The sequence below is a fragment of the Sorex fumeus genome, unplaced genomic scaffold, assembly GCF_029834395.1.
Source record: "Sorex fumeus unplaced genomic scaffold, SorFum_2.1 ptg000034l, whole genome shotgun sequence".
In the NCBI taxonomy this organism is placed as follows: domain Eukaryota; kingdom Metazoa; phylum Chordata; class Mammalia; order Eulipotyphla; family Soricidae; genus Sorex; species Sorex fumeus.
In genome coordinates, this window is record NW_026606091.1 from 14,175,658 (window position 1) to 14,200,512 (window position 24,855).

Genomic DNA, 24,855 nt, shown 5'->3' on the forward strand with positions numbered 1-24,855 from the left:
AATTGTGTCTGTGTTGCTCTTTGAATCCCTCATAAATCTTTGACACAAGGATCTACTATACCTGTTTTGTATAGTAGGGAACTGAAGCTAAGAGAGACTCAGCGCTGTGCCCATCAATATGTAGAACCTCAATAGAAAAGTTGAATGCATGCAAATTGTTCTAAAATATCACTTCTCAGAACTTTCTTCCTTTTTCAAAAACCCAAGAGAGTACAGTGTACCCATTTCCACTTTCCCCCACTTAATTGTGAAATGTTGTGTTTTATTTCTACATCCTAGAAGACTCTTCATCTTTTTTGTTTCCTCACTCCCTTTCTTCTTCTTTCCTTTGCTTCCTCCCTCAGCCTTCTTTTCCTTCCTTCCCCTCCTTTGTCCTTTCTTCCCTGTTCCTCTACCTTTCTCCTTCCATCTTTTATTTGTTCCATTATTATATTTCTCTTTCTCTCTAAAGATTGCTCAAGAAGTGCTTAGGGGATTCAGGTCTGCCAGTTGGTCCAGGGATTCAGTGCTAGATTTTGAAGATATGGTGCTACTTAGCACCTTTGGTGCTGGGTCCATTAATAGCACTACCTCGGAATCTCTATCACATAGGAACTTCTAAGGCTACATCCAGTTAAGTGTAGGAGACCATGTGGGCCTGGAGATCTAACATGGATTAAGCACATGCAAGGTTTACATCTGAACCCTGGTCTATCTCCCTGCCTCCTTTCTCTTCTTTTGAATTGGGGTGACATTAATTGGTAACACTGTGAATGTTTTGGAGTATAGCTTCATACTTCCAATGTATGTTACCACACTATAACAACCCTGAAAGAGTAACTAGTAATCAGCTACCATCATCCAATCTACTTCCTTTACCAATCACTCCCACCACCCCCTCCCTTTGGCAGCAACAGTTTTGTTGCCAAAATACAGCCTTACACACCTAGGTATCTATTTGGAGAACTGAAAACACTATTTTGAAAAGTTGTTTATTGCAGCATTATTGATAGTAACTGAGATACAAAATAAACTTAACTGCAAGTAAGTGTATGAATTGATAAAGATGGGATATATCTAGAATTCAGTACTACTCAGCTATAAAAGATGAAATACTGTTTTGTAATTAAATAAATAAAATTTGGGAGGATTATAAATAGTGAAATAAGTTATAGAGAGATACCATTATTTTACTTATATATATAAATAAAACAAAACCTAAATCAAACCCATTCATCCTTCCTTCCCTTGCACCCTCATCTCATCAGAATCACTTGATCATTTGACATCCCAGTACTCATCAATTAGCTTGAGCGAGCACCAGTAATGTCTCCATTTGTCCCTATTGTGTGTTGATGTAGCTCAATGGCGTCTGCTCATTCCAGGAACACAAAGAGCCTTAAACCGATCGTTCAAGGTCTTGACGAAGAAGTCTGACCATCTCATAGGTGGGTGTCCAAGTGATCTTTTGACATCCTGTGGAATCCAGTCAGTGATGGCTCTAGTCCAGCGGTCATCTCCAAATCTCATTACGTGTCCAGCCCATCTGATTTTCGATGCCTTGGCAAATGAGACAGCATCCCTGATTCTTGACCATCGATGAAGTTCAGAACTCCGGATTCCTTCTCTAATTTGAGTGAAGCGTGATACTCCAAGCACAGCTCTTTCAATTCCTCTTTGGGAGACCCGAAGAGCAATCTCATCCTGTTTTCGTAGGGCCCAGGTCTTTAAGGCATATGTTAATTCAGAAAGAACAGTGGAATCGAAGAGATGTACATGGAGTGGAGATTCTTCATCCTCTTAGCTATTTCTTCGATGCTTTTGAAGGCGTTCCAAGCCACTCTCCCTCCTGAGCAATTCAGGTGCCAGGTCATTCATCATGTTGACTTCTCGACCTAAGTACACATAACTGTTGCATTCGGAGATGTTCATCCCATTGAGAGCAAATGGAACATCAGGAATGAGACTATTTCTCAAGAAAATTGTCTTTGTGAGATTCAGCTGTAGTCTGACCTTTCCACACTCACGGTTGAAGTCAGTCAGCATATGTGCCTCTTGGCTGATGTTTGGTCTTATAAGAACGATGTAATCAGCGAAAAGGAGGTGGTGTAGTTGCAGACCATCTATCTTCACTCCCATTCCTTCCCATTCCAGTCGTTGCATTATGTTATCGAGGGTGGCACTGAAGAGTTTCAGTGAAATGGTATCACCCTGCCAAACCCCTCTCTTGACATCAATGATCACCTTCCTGTAGAATGGTGAGATCCTGGTAGTGAATCCACAATACAGCTCACAAAGGATCCTGATGTATTGACATTGAACGCCCTATTTGGCTAGGATCTCGATGACTGCTTCAGTCTCAACAGAATCAAAGGCCTTGTTTAAATCAATGAACGTTAGAGCGGCATCTTGAACTCCCGAGAAACCTCAATGAGCTTGGTTATCATGTGAATATGGTCGATTGTGCTAAATCCTTTTCAAAAACCGGCTTGCTCTCATGGTTTTCCATCATCTAATGTTCTGCCAATCCTATTCAGGATGACTCGAGTGAACAGTTTGTAGACAACAGACAACAGGCAGATTGGGCGATAGTTGCCAATGCCGTGGATGTCTCCCTTCTTGTACAGTAGTACAGTCCAGCTGGTTTTCCATTGGGATGGAACCTTGCATTCAGACAGGTAGCGTGTGAAGAGCCAAGCCAGTGTATTAATGAGTACTGATGGCAAGTTCTTCAGGTGTTTGGGTCTGACCTTGTCTGAGCCAGGTGATGTTCATTTCTTTACTGATGAAATGGCGTTTCATATTTCGGAAGGGAGAACTTTGGGAATGACATATCCATCCTGCGGAATTTGGTTTGTGGGCAGGTGGACATGGCTATCGAAGAGATTCGAGTAGAAGTCATGGATAATCTCCTCCATTGCCCTTCTGGAAGATGTGATAGATCCATCAGGACATTGGAGGGCAGTCATCTTGGTCTTGTAGTTGGCAAAGGACAGGCGGGTGTTGTGAATGCTTTTCCCAGCTTCTGCCGCATCTGCCAGCACTGCAGCTCTTCTCTCATTGAGGTCTTCCTTTATTGCTTCTCTACACTGCTTTGCGAGCTCGGACTTTCTATTGCGGTTGCCTGAGAATTGCACTAAGCCACGTTGGCAAATGAGCTTTGTTTTAATAGAGGTTTGTTTTAATAGATTATCTTTAATTTTAAGTATTAAAGGCAACGCTTTACCCTTATTTTATTAATTCTATGAGGACATTTGATGGAAAGCCAAATAATTGGGCTATGTTCAACTCCAAAACAATACAGTCAGCTGAACTATAACATAATAGTTGTAAGGATAATTCTACATGGGTACATGGAAATCCTATCATCCACCAAAAGTCTTTTTTTATTGATGCCAAATGGTTCTTTTGTTTTCAGTTTATTAACTTAGCTGTGGTAGCTAGTTTCTTTTTAAAGCATCTTGTAAAAACCCTAAGTCAGCTTCATCTACTTCTGTTATTTTTTTCAGTAGTTTCTGTAAAACACATGGTTATAGTTTTGTAAGATAATTTGAGGCTCTAATCAGTACTAATCTAATGAACATTTATTTCACTAAAATCTATTCCCTACTTTTCTAGTTTCGTTTATCATTGAACATATGACTTCTGTTTCAAAGCTGAATCATAATATAATCCTATTGAAGATATTTTAGATGGGAATGAAACACTATATTTGTGGCATCCCAAATGTTCAAAAGTCAATGGAAACTAGATAATGTGAATATTTATAGTTACTTCAATGACAGTTGCCTCAAACTTGATTGGTGACTAAAAAATTACAATGGATCAAATTTACCCCAATTTGAAAAATATAAAAACGTGAAAAACTGTTCTTAGAGTCAGTGAAGTGAGTAAATAATAGGATGTGCCTTTTGATAGCCTGCTTCTGTTTAAATTCTAATCAGGTACCATTTCTTTTGTTTTTGAGGTGTTCCTCTTATAGCTTCCGTACTTCAGAGAAATGCTGCTAAGCACTAGGCCTCTCTGCACTATAATATGTTCCTTCTTTGACTCTAGGCTACTTTATAGTATTTATCCTTTGGTCTGTTAAAATATTCATAAAATTAAATTTTGCTTTTTCCTTTTAGAGAGAAAAAGACTAACTACATTTCTAACTTATGGCATATGCATACCCTGTTTCCATTGTATCAAGAAGATATCAGTCATTTATTGGTAGAAGAAGTGAGAATAAAGGGATTTAATTTGCATTGGTTGATCAGCCATAGAGGTGGGGGGGGCAGATGGGGAAAGATACTGGGGTTCTTGGTGGTAGAAGATGTGCACTGGTGGAGGGTTGAGTAATGGGTCATTGTATGACTGAAACTCAAATAGAAAAGCTTTGTAACTGAGTCTCACAGTGACTGAAAAAATAATAATAAAAAATAAACATTCTGAATAAAAAAAGTTATGTGGAGTTCATGCCCAATTCAATCAGCTTAATCAATGGCTAAATAAATAGCAGTTACTCCTACATTAAAAAAAATAATAAAATACCCATTCTCTATAATTACCACACCACATTTGATGGAGTTCAGATAGTAGGCAACAAATAATAGAGGGCAATATATATATACATATATATATGCATATATACATATTTACAGCTGGCCCGACCGACCCGGGTTCGATTCCTCCGCCCCTCTCGGAGAACCCAGCAAGCTGCTGAGAGTATCGCGCCCGCACAGCAAAGCCCGGCAAGCTCCCTGTGACGTATTCAATATGCCAAACACAGTAACAACAAGTCTCAAAATGGAGATGTTACTGGGCCTGCTCGAGCAAATCGATGAACAATGGGAGGATGGTTGATGGTGTGGTGTTGGTTGATCAGCAAGACTTTTGTAAGCAAACTTTGTAATTTGTATAAGAATTATTTTTTATTATCAACCATAGTTGAGAAACATCTTAATATGTAACTAATGAATAGTTAATATCTCATCTGATTTTGTATCATGAAAAACATATGCAGAGATTTTTTTACTTTATTTCATATTATTTTCTTTAATGTCTTTTAATTATAAATTTTCAGTGATTAGAAAATAATTATAATATCTGTGACAATATATATCTATATATAGTTAAGTAAAATATCTTTCACTTTTTCCAATTATTCTCTTATTTAACCACTCTAAATTGTTTTTTTGTGTAAATACACACTTTATCTTGCAGGGGGGATTATTATTGCTTAATAACAAACTTTATGTGTATTCAGAAGTTTAAAATTGCTTGTGTTTTATAGTATCAATATATTGTAAATATGGTTATTTAAACTCCATTTCTATGTGGACATCCCAGTTATTTATAGAGATTTTTGAGAGTATTGCATGCTACTTTCTTTTTATTTCTTTTATTCTGCTGGTTATAAATATTACAGAAAATATATATTTCAGAAAACATGTATTAAAATTTTTCACTATTTCTATTTTAATTTTCAAAAATTACAGAAACTTTACTCTTTTATCAATGAGAGATGATAATGCGGGTTTCTTTAGTTAAAAATTATTATAGAAATCAGAGTGGTAGTACATTGGATAGGGCTCTTGCCTCGCACGTGGCCAATCTGGGCTCATTCCCCGGTATCCCATATGGTTTCTGTAGCACTGCCAGGACTAAATCCTGAGTGTTGAGCCAGTAGTATCCCCTGAGCATTGACAGGTGTGGTCCAAATACGTAAACAAAAAATTATTACAGGGGACTTACTCAGCTTCCCTGGGCTTTCTGGGCCACTGCTGGTGGTGGTCCAGAAGTATACTGGACAAGCAAGCAGTATAGGGCTGGGGAAAGGCAACCCGGGAGTTATTCTCAAGGCCTGGCTCTACCATTTAACTATCTTCCAAGCTTATCACTGGCTTTTCAAATTTTTACATTAGACTGGAGAGAGAGTATGGTGGATAGTGCACTGCTTTGCACTTGGTCAAACTGGTTTTCATCCTCATCACTCCAGATGGTTCACTGAGCTCTGCCAGGAGTAAGCACTGAATGATCCCTGAAAACAGCTAGGTGTGACCACAAAACAAAAACAAAAGAAGTCAATGAAGCAAAAATAATTAAAAAAATTTACATTTGTTAAAATGCATATTTACAAGCTCCCCATGGTGTATTCGATATGCCAAAAACAGTAACAGTAAGTCTCACAATGGAGACGTTACTGGTGCCCACTTGATGAAATCAATGAACAATGGGAGGACAGTGCTACAGTGCTTTGGGAAAAAATAGAACTGCCCTTTCAAAGCAGTTCTTGAATGATTTATTTTGTTGAACGTAGGCAATGGCTATTATAGTATTGTAGGCAATACTGAGAAAGTTTAGGAGGCAGAAACTGATCAATTAAAGCAAAGGGGCAGAGGGAAAACTTTCTTACACTAGATATTAGAGGGCCTAATTCTTTAATGATGTGAGGTTCAAATAGTAAAAGAGCTCTTGAATATGGTTTTTATTTCATTAGTTTTTTGTCATTATTTTAATTATTGTTTATAATTTATATATGTGATTATTGGCTATTTTTTAAGTTAAGATTGCTTTGCTACACCATGTATTTCAGGTGTACATCTTTACACTTTGACAAAAAAAAATGTTAATCTCACCCAAATACTAAAACATTATTTTTTTGCTTTTCTGGGTTATACCTGGAGATGCACAGGGGTTACTCCTGGCTTTGCACTCAGGACTTACTCCTGGCGGTGCTCAGGGGACCATATGGGATGCTGGGAATCGAACCTGGGTCAGCCGTGTGCAAGGCAAACGCCCTACCCGCCATGCTATCTCTTCAGTCCCAATACTAAAACATTTAATAGATATGCATAGAAAGAAAAGTCCATGTATATAGCCAAAGACTGAAACACAAGTATGAATAGTAATTTAGTAATGAAAAAAGATTCCACTTCTAGAATGAGGGAGTTGTTAATTATTATCAAAGAAGGAAAAAAATAAAAAATATACATTCACTTCTAATTATATGCAAGTTGTTGATGACTCTGACAAAAAGAAATAGGTAGTACACAGGAATCAAAGACAAATAACATAGATTTGAAGGGATGAACTGTAAGGAGTAAGAAGATATTGATAAATGAACCATGAGAAACCAACAGTTTACAGTCAGAAAATGAGATATTTCTATGGGTTTATTTTAAAATATAGGCTAAGTTTGCTTTGAAATATAGGAGGGTTGGTCTAAATACTAAAAATAAGTGGAAAGGAAATTAAAAAAATGAAAGTTTGAAAATATTTTTTTAAAAAAATAATATTAGGAACTAGAGAAATAATAGAGAGCTTATGGCACATGTCTTACCTGTAGTTGATCCCAATTTGATCCCGAGGTCATACCTGGAGCCACAGGGTCTGAGCAGTATCTTTGGGTCCTTATATTGAACCGCAGACCAAGTAACCTTGAGTCACTGGAAGTTTACACCCCACCCTTCTCAGCATTTCTTGGGAGGCCTCCTTGCTCCTAAAAAAGAAATTGGTAATTATTGAACTGAGTTGTTATTCCATTTAACTACCCCCAAATTTTGTTGGAGTGAGCTATTACTTTCCATCATTTTTTAAAGTTTTTTTTTTAAAAAAGATACTTTAGTGATCCCAGCATTAATAAGTTCTGATAACCTGCTACCATTGGACCAGCCAAGAAGCGATAGCACAGTGGTAGGGCGTTTACCTTGCACACGGCTGACCTGGCAGACTCAGGTTCAATTCCTCCACGCCTCTCAGAGAATGCAGCAAGCTATTGAAAGTATCAAGCCTGGCAAGCTATCCGTGACGTATTCAATATGCCGAACACAGTAACAACAAGTCTCACAACGGAGATGTTACTGAGTCCGCTTAAGCAAATCGATGAACAACGGGAGGACAGTGCTACAGTACTTTAAAAAAAATTTACATCAAGTCAAAAGAAGTCAAGTGCGTTAAAATGCATAAATTGTAAAGATGCAATCCTTCTTTACTCTTTGAAGTGTCCAATTAAGAATAATTTGATCTAAAATGACTCCAATTAGAAGTAGAATATTTAAATTATCAAGAAATATTCTTGAAAGTATATTGTTTAAGGAAGGTAAATAGCTACATTTTAAATATTCATTCTTGTACTTAATGTATTTATTCATTTTCTTCAGAATGTAATTGCTTTAACAAATGTTGCAAATGTAGAGAAATAAATTAACTTTACATCAAAGAGCAAACATCTTACAAATGGCAACAAGAGACCAGTTGTATTTAAGATATCTGATACTGCTTTATATCTATATTAATAGTAAAATATTCTTGTATACAATTTCTTCTCATGGAAAATCCTGAGGTCCTTATTTATATACAAATAAAACTGACGGGGTATCTGGATGACTGTGTATCTCCCAAAAGCTCTTCTGGTATTGATAATGAAAAACCTCATGCTTTCCAACCACCCTTTTAAATAGATATGCTCCTCACTATTTTTACTCCTGGAATCCTAGATTTTCTGTGGTTTGATGGAGATCAGACACACATTTGTTCTAAAGCTTTTAAAAATATATTATTGATTCTATCACTTGAAGATAAAATGGTTTCAGAAAAAAATTATAAAACAATTCTAAATCAATTGAATTTAAAGAATAATCACTCTTTAGATATGGTTTTTACCATGTCAAATCTGAAGGTTGACTATTTCTTGGTCCACAGCAGGTAATTGACTTCACTGGTTCAACCAAAAATTTTGAATTTACCAAAGGCTAGTCGAAAAGAATTAGGTCAAGCCTTACTTTATTCCCAGTTCTCCTCTCTCACCCTCTTCCATGAGAGAGTTCACAGTCTACCCAGGTTGACACACAAGTAAAGAATATTAAGAATAATGTGATATAAACTGTGATGAATGTTGGAAAATGTATTTTGAAAGCACAGAAAGAAGAAATTAAAGTGTGGATGGTCAGATACAGACAAAGGGATTTTGATTACCTAGTAAAACAGTAGACAAAAAGCATTTGAGGTTTTTATTTTTTTTTTTGGAGAATGGTGGGGAGTCCTTAGAAGATTTTTGGGGAGAATCAAAAGTACCAGACCCCCCCTCCTGGTGGTTCAGAACAAACCACAGATTTCCAGGGCAGTAGATTGAAGATGTAGTACTACTTGGGCTCTGCAGTCCTGTGGATTCTCTGAGAAGCTTGAACACCCAGAATTCCTGGGATATAAGGCAGGTGCTTAGTCTCTGTGTGATAGTGATATCTCCGCTCCCGAGTATTTAAATTTTATCTTCGAGAAAGATGGGTTAAAGCTAGCAGGGTAAGAGAATACAATAGTTGGAAAGAACATGTAGCACTGTACCATAGCACTGTCCTTCCATTGTTCATTGATTTGCTTGAGCGAGCACCAGTAATGTCTCCATTATGAGACTTATTGTTAGGGGAGAACATGTAAGGGTGTGTAGACATATACTATTTAAAGACAAAGAGCTATGCTGAACATTAGTGTTTGAGTGCTCTAATATCCCAGTAACCGAGGGTGTGTTGAGGGAGTAGGAAGTTATTTTTTCTAAGACTCCATAAGGGATAGGAGTAAAACTCTTACTACATTGTTACGGAATTTGAAGTTTACACCATATTCAGTGGAGAATGCTGAATGACTGATGATTTATATCAGGTATAAATATTAACTCCAGGAACACCTCAGTATGGAATTATAGAACTTTCATGATATCAGAAGATCATTGTTTCTCTCTCTTTACTTTCAAGAAAAGGAATCACCTTAGGTAACTGTGTTTTTCATATCAAACATTTGGGAGATGCCCACTTGTAACTTGTGGCATTTCATAAACTTTATAACCATGACATTATCCACCTGTGAAACTTCACACTTTGTAATTAAATATCATCCCTGTTGGTTTATCCTCTTAAAGATGAAGATCTCTTTTGAGCAGCTATTAATTTTCTTGAAGGCAAATTTTAAAGTTACCTCTTAGAGTTTCTATTTAAGAATAAATAATTCTTTCTCATTGACTTTCCCCTCATGATTTCTATGTTACAACCATTTGAAGCCTCTCAGTTTCTCTGTCCTGAATTCTTTTCATTTTTTGATACATTTCTTAGATATGGTAAAATATAAAGGCAATAAATTATTTAAAAAAGGTTCTAATTGATGTTATACCTGGAATTAAGGATTATTATCAGCAACTTTGTTGTAGTTTATTAGAATAGGCCTTATATCTTAGACATGAGCAATTTAAAATGACAGCTCTGCATTAGTGGAAAATGCAATTATTTTTGATATTTTGATCATTCTTTTTTCATTTTCTATTTACATAGATTTGTTCGAGCGGGCCCAGTAACGTCTCCACTGGAGACCTTGTTGTTACTGTGTCTGGTATATCGAATACTCTCGGTAGCTTGCTGGGCTCTCCGAGAGGGGCGGAGGAATTGAACTCGGGTCGGCCATGTTGGCTGCGTGCAAGGCAGACGCCCTACCCACTGTGACATCGCTCCAGCCCATTAATAATAGTTTAAAAGGCATTCTATTAAGAATTCTTTTTGTTGTTGTTGGATGATCAGCTCTAACGTCTTTAAACTTCTGTCCTCAAGTTTAATCGAGGTTTAATTGACACATATAATTATAAGATATTAAAAATCTTCAACCTAATCACCCATCTCCTAGACTATTATTTTTAAACTTTATTGGAGATACCTCAATTTACAGTACAGTTAGTGACAGAGTTTCCTGCATACTGTGTTCCAAAACGCACCATCTACCAGAGTGTCAGATTCCCTCCACCATTTTCTCATTGTTCCCCCAACTATCCTCAACCCCTCTCCCCTGTTAGTAGTCTATATTATTAAAAAAAACTTCTGTCCTCTCCCTGTCATTGCTTGATTGTGTTGCTTGCATAAGTGCTCACTAGGGGAAACACTCCTGGATCTTGCTTGCACATATTTAGCTATGGTACTTGATGGGATTGAACACATTAGCTGTGGTGTTCACATGTACTCTATGCTATGTTTTGGTGCCAGGGGTTGGTGCTTTGTGCATGGGCACTGAATTCATCAACTCACACTTGCAACGCAGATGCTTTTATATAATCAGTCTTCCCCCCAGAACTCTTTCATGTCAATAATCTTTAGTAAAAATGTGTCATGGAAAGAAATTAGTTTGAGAAAAATTGAGTTCAACTCATGTATTAAAAATGCATGCTAGGGGAGAGTGAGTTAAGCATAAATGTTACCCTGAAGTGTCCTAAGAAAGTTCATCTGCAACATCATCTTGGAATTTGTCAATTATTAGGATATAGTTTTCTGATTTGCAACATTTTTATTGGGAAAAATGAACAATAGTACTAGCCTATACAGCTCACTGTAGCACTGTAGCGCTGTCCTCCCGTTGTTCATAGAGTTGCTTGAGCAGGCCCAGTAACGTCTCCATTGTGAGACTTGTTACTGTGTTTGGCATACAAATACATCATAGGGAGCTTGCCAGGCTTTGCTGTGCAGGCGAGATACTCTTGGTGCTCCTAAAGAATTTATCAGTAAACCATAAAGGCCCTCCCGTTGATCGTCGATTTGCTCGAGCAGGCCCAGTAACGTCTCCATTGGAGACTTTGTTGTTACTGTGTCTGGCATATCAAATACTCTCGGTAGCTTGCCGGGCTCTCCGAGAGGGGCGGAGGAATCGAACTCGGGTCGGCCATGTTGGCCGCTTGTAAGGTGAACGCCCTACCTGCTGTGCTATCGCTCCAGCCCAGTAAACCATAGACCATCTAAATGCAGCTATATGTGCACTAATTAATATGTTTTCATTCAAATCTCAACAAATAGAATGGAACCCAAGCATTCTCCCTGGCCTTCCCAGACCTGGTAGCACTCTTCTCCCCCATCTCCCCCATGCCAGGGATCTAATCCAAGGATCTTATAATAGCAAGGCAAGTCTCTACTACTGAACTTAACTCTAGCCTTTCCCAGACTTTTCAAGATACAGCTCACAAATTTAAATATTAGGAAGTTTAAGATTTCTAACATGAATTCTGTAATTTTGATATATAGTTCCATTCCTCTTTTCCAGTCCTCATTTTTATTAAAGCTTCTAACTTCCTTTAGGTGGACTTTATAGATTAATATTATACAAATATTTGAAATAAAATATATTAACCTAAATAGCATGACTGTGAAGTTCATACTTAAAGATATCAGTAGAAATTTTAATGAGCATTCTGATCATATCCATAATTCTAGTCATTACTAATGACATAATGACATGTACAAACATGAGTTGTCTGTTAGCTTAATGTGTGACTAATGAGAATGGCTCCATATACAATAGTACCCACTGACTGTATTCCATTAATAAAGAATTTTACATTGTGCATTTTGAGCAATCCTATTTCCTTTGAGTACAAGTATTATGGAAAAGGGACAAGAAATGTGGCCAAATGAGTTCTGGAATTAAAAAACATTGGAATAGACAGAGCTAAAAATTCTACATTACCAAATTTTCCAGACTTTATCATTCTCATCTATGCATGAATTTGATTTAAAAGTATGCAAAATTTGAAAAATAAGTATATCAACTTGGATATCTTTTTCCATGTGGTCAGTTCCTCAAGAACTAATAGAAGACACTTGGAAAGTAGCAAATTATTGATGGCTTGATTTAGCACAATGTTTTCTAGTGTTGGAAGGGTGTTCATTCAGTCATTTATTCATTTGACATTTATTTGGCTCACTTCACTTATTAACTCAATGTTAATGAATGTGACTAAGTAGTACAATAGCATATATAACACAAATATTATATAGCTTGATATTTGTAAAGAAATTAAAATCACTGTATCACTGTCATCCCATTGATCACCGAATGGTACCAATAACGTCTCTATGCCCCCAGCCATGAGATTTTAGCAGCCTCTTCTTACTAATCTTTTCCCAATGATTGGAGGCTCTTTCAGGATCAGGGGAATGAGACCCGTTGTCGTTATTGTATTAGGCATATCGAATACATCACGGGGACCTTGCTAGGCTCTGTCCGTGCAGGCAGGATACTCTCTGTAGTTTGCTGGGCTCTCTGATAGGCATATATTTATATATTTTTCTCTATGATTTGTTGCCTACAATACTGACAGTACTGAACACTATCAAATTAAAATGGAAGAAATTATTAAAATTTAATGCATTTCAGATAGTGCATAATATTTTTTAAACCATTATTTTAGTTTCTTTTTTTTCTTAAAAATTCTTAAAATAATTTCTTCTATTTTGATTTGATAGTATTTGGTATTGTCAGTGCTTTCTAACTTTTGGGTTAATGCATATCACGTATTGTAAATTATACTTGAAATTCAGATTCTTTTTTTTATTTATTATTTTTTTTTATCATTAGTGAAACACCATGAGGTACAGTTGTAGATTTACAAATTTTTGTGCTTGGATTTCGGTCATACCATGATCAAATACCCATCCCTCCACCAGTGCCCATTTTCCACCACCAGGATTATATCCCTCCCCCCCATCCCACCCTGCCACTGTGGCAGGGCATTCCCTTTTGTTCTCTCTCTCCTTTTGGGTGTTGTGATCAGCAAAAGAGGCATTGAGTAGCAAACATGTTCAGTCCAGTCTACTTTCAACCTGCACCTCCCCTCCTCGGAGGATCCTCCAAACACCCTCCATTTGTTGTTCCCTTCTCCATCTGAACTGTCCTTTCCCCTAGAATACCCGGCTGGCCTCTAAGCTATGGAGTAATCCTCCTGGTGTTGATCTCAGCTATTCTTGGGTATCAATCTCATATTTTGTTATTTTATATCCCCCAGATGAATGCAATCTTTCTATGTTTATCCCTCTCTTTCTGACTCATTTCGCTTAGCATGATACTTTCCATATTGTACCACTTGTATGTAAAGTTCATGACTTCATCTTTTCTAAGAGCTGCATAGTACTCCATTGTGTAGATGTACCAAAGTTTCTTTAACCAGTCATCTGTTCTTCGGCATTCAGGTTTCTTCCAGTTTCTGGCTACTGTAAAGAGTGCTGCAATGAACAAACAAGTGCAGATGTCACTTCGGCTACACATTTTTGCCTCTCTGGGATATAATCCCAGGAGTGGTATCACTGGGTCAAATGGGAGCTCAATTTCTAATTTTTTGAGGAACGTCCATACTGTTTTCCAAAAGGGCTGAACCAGTCGGCATTCCCACCAACAGTGAAGGAGTGTCCCTTTCTCGCCACATCTGCGCCAGCAACGGTTGCTTTTGTTCTTTTGAATGTGGGCCAGTCTCTGAGGTGTGAGATGGTATCTCATTGTGGTTTTGATCTGCATCTCCCTGATGATTAATGATGTAGAGCATTTTCTCATGTGCTTTTTTGCCATTCGGATGTCTTCTTTGAGATAGTTTCTGTTCATTTCATTGCCCCATTTTTTGATGGGGTTGGATGTTTTCTTCTTGTGGAGTTCAACCACTATTTTGTATATCCTTGATATCAACCCCTTGTCAGATGTGTATTCGGCGAATATCCTTTCCCATTCTGTAGACTGTCTTTGTATTTTGGTCACTGTTTCTTTGGAGGTACAGAAGCTTCTTAGTTTAAGATAGTCCCATTTATCTATCTCTGTTTTCACTTGCTCAGCCAGTGGCGTGTCATCTTTGAAAATACCATTAGCCTCAATGTCATGGAGGGTTTTGCCAACTTTGTCTTCAATGTACCTTATGGTTTCTGGTCTGATGTTGAGGTCTTTAATCCATTTTGATCTTACCTTTGTACATGGTGTTAGGCAGAGTTCTGAGCGCATTTTTTTGCATGTAGCCGTCCAGTGATGCCAGCACAATTTGTTAAAGAGGATTTCCTTACTCCACTTCAGATTTCTTGCACCTTTATCAAAGATTAGATGATCATATGATTGAGGAGAGATGTCAGTGTATTCAACTCTGTTCCATTGGTCTGCAGTTCTGCCTTTGTTCCAGTACCATGCTGTTTTGATTATTACCGCTTTGTAGTAAAGTTTGAAATTAGGGAGGTTGATTCCTCCCATTTTCTTTTTCCCAGGAATTGCTATAGCTATTCGTGGGGGCTTATTGTTCCATATAAATTTCAGAAGTGTTTGCTCCATTTCTTTGAAGAATGTCATGGGTATCCTTATAGGAATTGCATTGAATTTATACAGTGCTTTTGGTAGTATTGCCATTTTGACAATGTTAAGTCTCCCGACTCATGAGCAGGGGATATCTTTCCATTTCCTCATGTCCTCTTTTATTTCCTGGAGTAGCGTTTTGTAGTTTTCTTTGTACAACTCCTTTACTTCCTTAGTTAAGCTGATTCCTAGGTACTTGATTTTCTGGGGCACAATTGTGAACGGGATTGATTTTTTCATATAGCTTTCCTCTCTCTCACTGTTTGCGTATAGGAAAGCCATGGACTTTTGGGTATTGATTTTATAGCCTGCAACTTTACTATACAAGTCTATTGTTTCTAGGAGTTTTTTGGTGGAGGTTATTGGGTTCTCTAAGTATAGTATCATATCATCTGCGAATAGTGAGAGCTTGATTTCCTCCTTTCCTACCTGAATGCCCTTAATATCTTTTTCTTGCCTAATCGCTATTGCAAGTACTTCCAGTACTATATTGAACAGCAGTGGAGAGAGTGGGCATCCTTGTTTCATCCCTGATCTTAGAGGGAAGGCTCTCAGTTTTTCCCCATTGAGGATGATGCTTGCTGTAGGCTTGTGGTAGATGGCTTTAACTATGCTGAGGAAAGTCCCTTCTATACCCATTTTGGCTAGGGTTTTCATCATAAAGGGATGCTGGATCTTGTCAAATGCTTTCTCTGCATCTATTGATATGATCATATGCTTTTTATCTTTTCTTTTGTTGATATGATGGATTATGTTGATTAATTTCCGAATGTTAAACCATCCTTGCCTCCCTGGGATGAATCCTACTTGGTCATGGTGTATGATCTTTTTGATGAGTAGTTGGATTCTATTTGCTAGTAGTTTGTTGAGGATCTTTGCATCTGTGTTCCTCAGGGATATCGGCCTGTAGTTCTCTTTCTTTGTGTTATCTCTGTCTGCTTTTGGTATCAGTGTGATATTTGCTTCATAGAAACTGTTCGGAAGTGCATTTGATATTTCAATTTCATGGAAAAGCTTAAAGAGGATTGGGAATAAGTCTTCTTTAAAGATTTGGAAGAATTCACTGGTGAATCCATCCGGGCCAGGGCTTTTGTGCTTCGGGAGACTTTTTATTACCATTTCAATTTCCTTGATGGTGATAGGTCTGTTCAGGTATTCCAGGTCTTCTTGGTTCAGCCTTGGGAGTCTGTAGGAGTCTAGGAATTTATCCATTTCCTCGAGGTTTTGATGTTCCGTGGCATAAAGCTTTTCAAAGTATTCCCTGAGGATCCTTTGAATTCCTGTAGTTTCTGTTATAATGACCCCCTTTTCATTTCTGATTCGGTTTAGTAGGGTTTTCTCTCTCCCTTTCTTTGTGAGTTTTGCTAGGGGCTTATCTATTTTGTTAATTTTCTCAAAGAACCAGCTCTTGGTTTCATTGATCTTTCGGATTGTTTTCTGGGTTTCCATCTCGTTAATCTCTGCTCTGAGTTTTATTGTTTCCTTTCTCCTGTTTGGGTTGTGCTCCTTTTTTGGTCCTTCTCCAAGCTCTTAAGCTGTGAGGTTAGGTTACTTATGTGTGCTCGCTCCTCCTTCCTGAGGAATGCTTGTAGAGCTATAAACTTTCCTCTCAACACAGCTTTTGCTGTGTCCCATAAGTTTTGGTAACTCGTGTCCTCATTTTCATTCGTTTCTAGGAATCTTTTGATTTCCTCTTTAATTTCCTGTCTAAGCCACTCGTTGTTTAATAGCGCACTGTTTAATTTCCAGGTTTTTGATTTAGTTTTCTGTTTTTGTGTGTGATTTACTTCTAATTTCAGCGCATTATGGTCTGAGAAGATTGTTGATATAATCTCTATCTTCTTAATTTTATGGAGGCATGTTTTGTGGCTCAGCATGTGGTCTATCTTGGAGAACGTTCCATGTACGCTTGAGAAGAATGTATGTTCAGCTTTTTGTGGATGAAGTGTCCTGTATATATCTACTAAGTCCCTTTCTTCCATTGTTTCCCTCAGATGAAGTATGTCCTTGCTAAGCTTGATTCTGGTTGATCTATCAAGAGGTGACAAAGCGATGCTGAAGTCTCCCACTAGTATTGTGTTGCTATCGATGTCTTTTTCCAAATCTATGAGTAGTTGTTTTAAATACTTTGCTGGCCTCTCATTAGGTGCATATACATTAATTATTGTAAGTTCTTCCTGTTGTACAGATCCTTTGATTAATAGGAAATGGCCTTCACTGTCTCTTATGACCTTCTTCACTCTGAAATCGATGTGTTCTGATATTAGGATGGCTACCCCAGCTTTTTTATGGGAGCTGTTTGCCGGTAGGATTGTTTTCCAGCCTTTGACTCTGAGTCTGTGTTTGCTTTGACTATTAAGATGTGTTTCTTGCAGGCAGCAGAATGTTGGGTTCAATTTTCTAATCCATCTTGCCACTCTATGTCTTTTAATTGGTGCGTTTAGCCCATTGACATTGAGAGAGATTATTGTTATGGGATTTTGTCCCATTGTTCTGTTGAAATTTGGTGTATTTGAGGGGCCTGTCTTGCCTTAAAGTAGCCCATTTAGTTGTACTTGTAACCACGGTTTTGAGACTATGAAGTTCCTGAGCTGTTGTTTGTCTGTGAAACTGTGTGTTGTTCCTTCTATTATGAATGAGAGTCTTGCTGGGTAAAGTATTTTTGGAGAAGCATTTATTTCATTGAGTTTTTTCACTATGTCCCACCACTGTTTTTGGGCCCTGACAGAAAAATCAGCTGTGAATTTTAAGGATGCTCCTTTGTAAGCGATTTCTTTCTTCGATCTTGCTGCTTTCAGAATTTTGTCTCTGTCTAAGGTTTTGGTCATTTTGATCAGGATGTGTCGGGGTATTTTTATTCGGATTTCTTCTAGCTGATACCCTTCGGGCCTCCTGGATGTGGTCACAAGTTTTCTTCAGCTCTGGAAACGTTGTAGCAATGATTTCTTTGACAGTTTCTTCTTCATCAAGGTTTTCTTCCTGTCCCTCTGGGACTCCAATAATTCTTATGTTACCCCTCTTGGCTTCATCACGATCTTCTCTTGCCATCTGTTCTCGAACTGTGAGTCTCTTTTCCATTTTCTGCTCTTTTCTGACAAGTCTCTGAACTTGATCTTCGAGCTCACTGATTCTGTTCTCAGCCGCTGTTACTCTGCTGCTGAGGCCTTCCACTGAGGTTTTCAATTCGGCTACCAGGTTTTTCAGGTCCGACATTTCTGATTGCATTTTCCTCATTTCTGCCTTTAAATCCTCTTGTCTTTTATTGGCATTGGTTTCCATTGTTTCTTTTAGTTCCCTAAGCATCCTAAGTAGCTTCCTTCTGAATTCCTTGTCAGAGAGGTTGTCTAACGCTATAGTACTGTTGGTGTCTTCTGGGCTTGCCTCGTGAATAAGAAAGTTTGGTGGGCTTTTGCGTTGCTTTACCATTGTGACCAGTGTGATTTGGTCCTTCACACTCACTGTTACTGTTCTGGTTGAGTGAGGAGAGACTGCCAGGAGCCGTTCAGCTTTGTTGCTGCTAGATGGGCCTCTTCTACCTTTCTGAGTCTGACCTTCTTCTCAATCAGGCGTTATTCTTTGTTTTGTAACTGACATTGAGTGATACTTTTGGAATAGGTGCTATTTACTACTGAGCTTGTATAGCTATTTTCAAACAGGACTTTTGTTGGAAATGGAGTAGGCGAGTGGGATTTTGTTGAATTGTAGTAGAAGAGGTGAGAACTTTTTGGTTGATATTAGGTAACAAGTTGATGAAAAGGATGAAAGGATGAAGGTCCAAATTGCTTGGAGTGAGTGATATACCTGCGGCCGGCCAGCCGGAAGCAGGCCACGCAACTTTTAGGAGGCCACGCCCCCTTCTTAGAGGCCACGCCCCTGGCCAGTCCCAGGCCACTCTCTCCCAGGATCCTGGATGGGGGGGGGGGGGGCGGTGGGCTGCTGGGCGCGCAGTCCCGGAGCTGGACGTGCGCTGGGGTCCGCGCTGTCCTCTGGCGGGGCTGGGGGGGGGCGGGCGGCGCTTCTGGGGTCAGGGGCAGGCCTCCGCTGGGCTCCTCCAACCCACCTGGATGGGGGGTGCGGTGGGCTGCTGGGTGCGCCGGACCCGGAGCTGGACGTGCGCTGGTGTCCGCGCTGTCCTCCGGCGGGGCTGGGGGGGGGGCGGCGCTTCTGGTGTCAGGGGCGGGCCTTCGCTGGGCTCCTCCAACCCGCCTGGATGGGGGGGGGGACCTGTGGGCCGCTGGGCGCGCCAGTCCCGGAGCTGGACGCGGAAATTCAGATTCTTAAAGATGTGCCTGCCACAGTGGTAGGGGTTGAGGAGGGGCATGGGAGGCGGGAGACATACTGAGAAAATTGGTGGGGGAAAATGTCCACTGGTGGAGGGATGGATACTCAATTGTTGTATGACTGAAACATAACCATGAAAGTTTATGAATCTGTAAAAATAAATAAAAGAATTAACCATCTAAATCAAACATAAAAAGGGTGGGACAAAAATAAAAAGAAAATGAGTCTTTTATTTTTTGAACTTCAGTGAATCACCTAGTCAAGCACTGGTCTCAGTACTGCCTTTATGCTTTTGTTTTTTATTTTAGTTTGGGGTGTTCTTCTCTTTAGAGATCTTTTTTTAGTGGAAAATGAAAACAGAAGAAAGCAGATGTAATCTGCTGCAGACTTGGAGGAAGAGGAAGTACTCTTTTTATCGAATATATTTCATCATTTATTTATTGTTTCTGGGCCACACCCAACAGTGCTCAGGGCTTACTTCTGGCACTATGCTCAAAGATCACTGCTGGTGGGGCTTGGGGAACCATATTTGATGCTGGCAATCAATCCCAGGTTGACTGCATACAAGGCAAGTACCTTACCTGCTGTTCTATTGCTCTGGCCCTAATTTCATCATTTATTAAGAAGTAAAATTCGGACTGGGAATTTAACTTAATTGTAAAAAAGTTAAATAGACAGTAAATTTAAGTCTGAAATTTTGTAAACAGCTCCTGAAACAGGATAAAGGAAAGCATTTTTTCCCTTCTGTGTAAGTTTACTCAGATGAAAAAGTACAATAACAGAGCAATATTAGTCTGGAAAGTGAAATTGCTTCAGTTCTATTAGGATTATCAAATCCTTTAGAACATCTACCATATGTTAAGTAATTAGCAACAGAGAAGTAGTCATGCTCCTTATTCTTCAGGAGTTTTTATGTGCCACAGAGTTGCCCAGTTAGAGATTTTGCAAGACAAAGTTAAGATTTTCCTGGAAAATGGTTTCTTTATATCACAAGCATTATATGTTAAAGCAGCACCTGTTTCTATCAAAACATTATGGAGTAAGCATATTTGTATTCTAGTATTGTAAGAAGTATATTTGATCCCTCCTTTGCTAGGAAGGATCTCAGAACTTGTCTGTCTCCTGCTTTTTTTTTTTTTGTTTTTTTTTTTTTGGTTTGTTTTTGTTTTTTTGGGGCCCAAAAGTATTTTATTTTTGGTTCACGTTTGAGAAGGCCACCCAATTCTGCTATACATACTCAACACAGGCAAATTTTTGCCATGGGTTCAATATATCTCCTTATAACTGACATATCTTAGCACAGATTCCTATTCTTCCTACTGTACCCCAAGGAGTTCTGATCATTATTGGTACAATTAGTAAAGAGAAAATGCATGTCAATTACCGAAAGGTGTTTTACTAGAGGAGCTGGTATCTCTGACCTCATTTCCTTGTTGTATGGGACTGCATATACAGCACGATACCTGAGCAAAGAAATCAACTACCATGATAGGAAGAGCTTGTTAATCATAGTCTTTGCTTTATTGTGTGCAAAGTGTGCTACTGCCCCCTGAGCTTCCTGCATTTCTCTTTTCTTTAGAAAGAACGGAAAGAAAGAAAGAGAGAGAGAGAGAGAAAGAAAGAAAGAAAGAAAGAAAGAAAGAAAGAAAGAAAGAAAGAGAGAGAGAGAGAAAAAAGAATCAGTGCTTGATCCTTTCCCAAATAACCAGAGAAGAAATGAGGCAGAAGTGTCTCTTCATCACCGTTCTCCCTCAGTCCCGGGACTGGTAGAAAAGAATGTAACCAGATTCATAGTTCTTTGAGATATCTGATGTCAACCCGTAGAATTCTTCAATCGCTTGTGCATCTATTTTCTCTACAATGTCGTCATCAAACAACAACCCAAACTCATGACTCTTAACTATTGCAATGTAATGGCCTCGATTTGGACCACTTCCACAGTGAACCACAACGGCAACAAGGTCGTACATTCGGTCAGGGTTGGTTGCATCACCTGAAGTGTTAAACAGAGGAAGTTCTAAAGGAAAAACTACCCGGTAAGAAAGTTTTGTGTATCGATGAAGCTGATCCATATATTTGAATCTCTTAAGGTGGAGAGCTAGGATCATGGGTAGTTTTTTAACTTTCATCCGTTTGTGTGCTTCCTGTTTGCTGCGACATTCTTCACAGTAATATTTATACTCACTGCATAGAGTTTCTGTGTTGCTAAAACCCCTTACGCAATGAGTAATAGATGTGTTTTGTTCCACGCCAACAGAAAGGTCTAAGAAATCTTCATCTTTGCTGCTAATAGTTTCACAAGTAAGACATCTGGTTTCATTAGTTAATGTTCCCTGAAATATCTCAGGGACCCAGGTTGGGTCTGGTGTGCTGTTGTTATTTTCACCGTCGATATTACCATTAGGTAGATGGCCATTTTGTTTTTCCTGCTTTCTCTCTTCTTGCAGAATATCAGCAATTGTATTTAGTAGGTAATTTAAGAATTCATGGGCATCCTGCTGCATGTAGTTGTCAAAAAGCTCATTTTCTTTCCGTAATCTTGTTATGAACTTCTTTGGTGGTATTACTCCAACCTTTTTCTTCTGAGTGGCTATGCTATGGAAGAGATCTGCTAAGCAAGTAAGAAGGTTCTCCTTCTTTCTAGGCTGACTCTTGTATGCTAGAACTTTTTCCCGAAATGGACGGCAAAAATAAAGTGCTTGAAGAACAGAATTGCAGTAGCAGGTATTTCCAAAATTGACTAATCCAAAATAATGCTCATTGACTGGGCCAATCTCTTTCTCTAATGCCGAGGCATTGGCGCCCATGGTACAGATGGAGGCGAACTTGGAGACTGTCATTAGGATTTCCATCCGCCCAGCGGCATCTTCCACCCAATCACGGCGGCGGCGGGCGGGGAAGTAGGGGGTCCTGGCCGCCCGCTCGCACCGCAACCGGCGGGCGGACCCGAGCCGCAGCCGACCCACGCACCGAGCCCGCTGCCGCCGGCGCCCAGGCACTCCTGTCTCCTGCTTTTTTCTTGAAATTATTCTCATGAATTATAGTTGTTTCTGAGTACTCCTTTTCCTTCTTCATATCTATCTTGGTGTGTTGTTCTCCAAGATGTTACTTATGATTTCTATGCTATTTATCCTGTTCTTTAGTCTAACTGGAATACCCATTCAAATGTAGTTCCTTTCTATATTGTTTTACCCACCAGTAGTTCCAAGTTTCTTTCTTTGTGCCACTTACTCAAATTTATTATGACTTTAGACACATTTTATTTCATCATGACTCTAAATTCTGGCAGGTATCCATTTTCATTTTTACCACAAACATTTTCATTAAAATTGTATAAATGCATATGACTTTAAAATAATATATTTTTTTGTATCTTTATCACTTACTCACACTTGTGCACATATAAAGGTTTAGCAATTTGAGGGTTGGGTATAACCCAAAGAAGAATTTCTTAGGTTTCTAGTTTTATTTTTCTGAAACATTTCACTTCAAATAGAGTTTTAATTGTATTGGCTCTAAGTGAATGTAAACCAAGTTAGTATTGAACTGGCAGATGGAAAAATCCTTATCATTGAACAATGAAACAACTTGCATTCTTTTTTCCCCCTTTTGCCATCTGGTATCTGTGTTTCTATTTGAAACATTAACCATTCAGGAAAGAGTTGTTTTCTGTATCCAATAGTGAGAAGCTTTCTCTGAAGACTGGTGCTTATCTTTTCAGAAAAAAAAAAAGATAAAACGCTACAAATACAAATGGAGCCCTGAACTAATATTTGACAGTCACATAAAAGCTTAAGAAAATGCAGAGTACAAAGTGAGTCTAAGGAGATGCCATTTCCAATTTATTTCCATAATCTAATTCTGTATTGCTTGTAAAGGTTAATCTAAATTCAGCAGAACAAAGCCTGTCCACTGTTTACTTGTTATAGGCACTGCTACAGTATTCTAAATGCAACAAAATGAACATAACTCTTGTTCACAATCTATAACTATTTTTTCCTGTGTTATAGCAGATACGATTTTTAAATGCAACCCTCATATTATCTGTAGTCACAGGATGCCTATAATGGTAAAATACTTCTAATAAAACATTGTGATGGGATTGGGGTCATTTCTGTCAGTGATTGGGGCTTACTCCTGGCTACCTGTGCTCAGGGATCATTCCTGGTAGAACTCAGGGGACCAGATAAAGTGCCAGAAATTAAACCTGGGTAGGCTACGTGCAAAGCAAGTGCCTTACACACTGTGCTGTCTCTTTGGCCATTCTATGAAAACATCTTGAAATGATTATATTAACTTACAGTTATTCAAATAACTTGGAGGGTCAACATTTTCTGGAGGTTCAGGAATATTCCCCAGAATCTACTAGTATGGAGTAAAAGCCAAAGACACTAAAATTATTGAAATAATCAAGTTGCCATTAGTTTAAGTAAATGTCTATGTAACATCAAAACTTCTATTTCTAAGAGTTAGTTACAATATATATTAGCAATGACTTTTAGATTTCTGTTTTTATTATGTATAAACAATTTCTGTTCTTTTTATGAGACAGTCTGGTATACAAATAAAGTGGTAATTTTATTTTCTTTCCAGTCAATTTTTTTTATGTAAGTTTTTTTTAGCATGTGGGATATTTACATACACTTTTTCAGACAGGCTTACTTTTGGGTAGACTTTTAATAGCAATTGAGTTTTTCATTTGTAGACTTACCACCAATGCCTCAGTAGGTAGAGATAAGTCTCAGCAGATATAAAGGAAGCCTCCCAGGGAACCCAAATTCCTTCACTGTCCCTCAAATGTACTTTACACATGATAGCTTTGATTGTGGTAAATCTGAAAACTTGTTCATGAGAATTGCTGTCTAATTTTTACCACTTCTTACTACACAGCTGCACTTGTACATGAGTCATCTCTCTGGGTTCCATTTTTCTCCTTCATGGTTTCTACCTACTTAGCTCCTATCTTTATGGATTATTCTTCCTTAAAGTACATTTTTTACTTCTGTTTTCACTGAATTTTAATCCATTTTCATCAGCCATTCACTTCTATCACAGAGACTGTGACACTAGATCGTTGCTTTTTCATGTCAAGGCAGGATCTCATGTCTTGTGCTGTCATGTGAGGCCCCCCTCAGAGTCATTGGTCTTCAGGGTCCTTGAGTTAAATACTCACCTGAAAAAAAATAACAAAAGCTATATACAAAAAATTTATTTTGCTTTCATGTAATTTACTCCAGCACTAGTAATTCAGATTGATGATTATCTCATCTCTGAAGAGCATCTTGTTTCTGTTTTAATCGAATTGGAACAAAAACTAAGGAAAGCTAAATATTGGCTATGCTAAGAATCAAAGTTTGCCCCTACATCAAACCCTTTGGATTATATCACTATCCTGTGACAGAGGCCTGGCTATAGAGTTGTATCATTAAAAGCTCAAGGACCCAAGGGAAGATGGCACTGGTTGTGGGATTTGTGTTGGAACATTGTATTATG

General features: G+C 38.4%; 1 protein-coding gene across 1 annotated transcript; it reads right to left on the reverse strand.

The window, feature by feature from the left end:
* Positions 1–21,060: 21,060 nt before the first annotated feature.
* Positions 21,061–22,304, reverse strand: LOC130026397 (ubiquitin carboxyl-terminal hydrolase 12-like). The gene has a single exon (XM_056117184.1). It carries the CDS (start codon positions 22,212–22,214, stop codon positions 21,114–21,116), a length of 1,101 nt encoding a protein of 366 aa, XP_055973159.1. The 5' UTR covers positions 22,215–22,304; the 3' UTR covers positions 21,061–21,113.
* Positions 22,305–24,855: the final 2,551 nt, after the last annotated feature.

Coding starts and splice junctions, on each gene's coding strand:
- LOC130026397 (XM_056117184.1), bottom strand. CDS start 22,214: ATGGAAATCCTAATGACAGTCTCCAAGTTCGCCTCCATCTGTACCATG.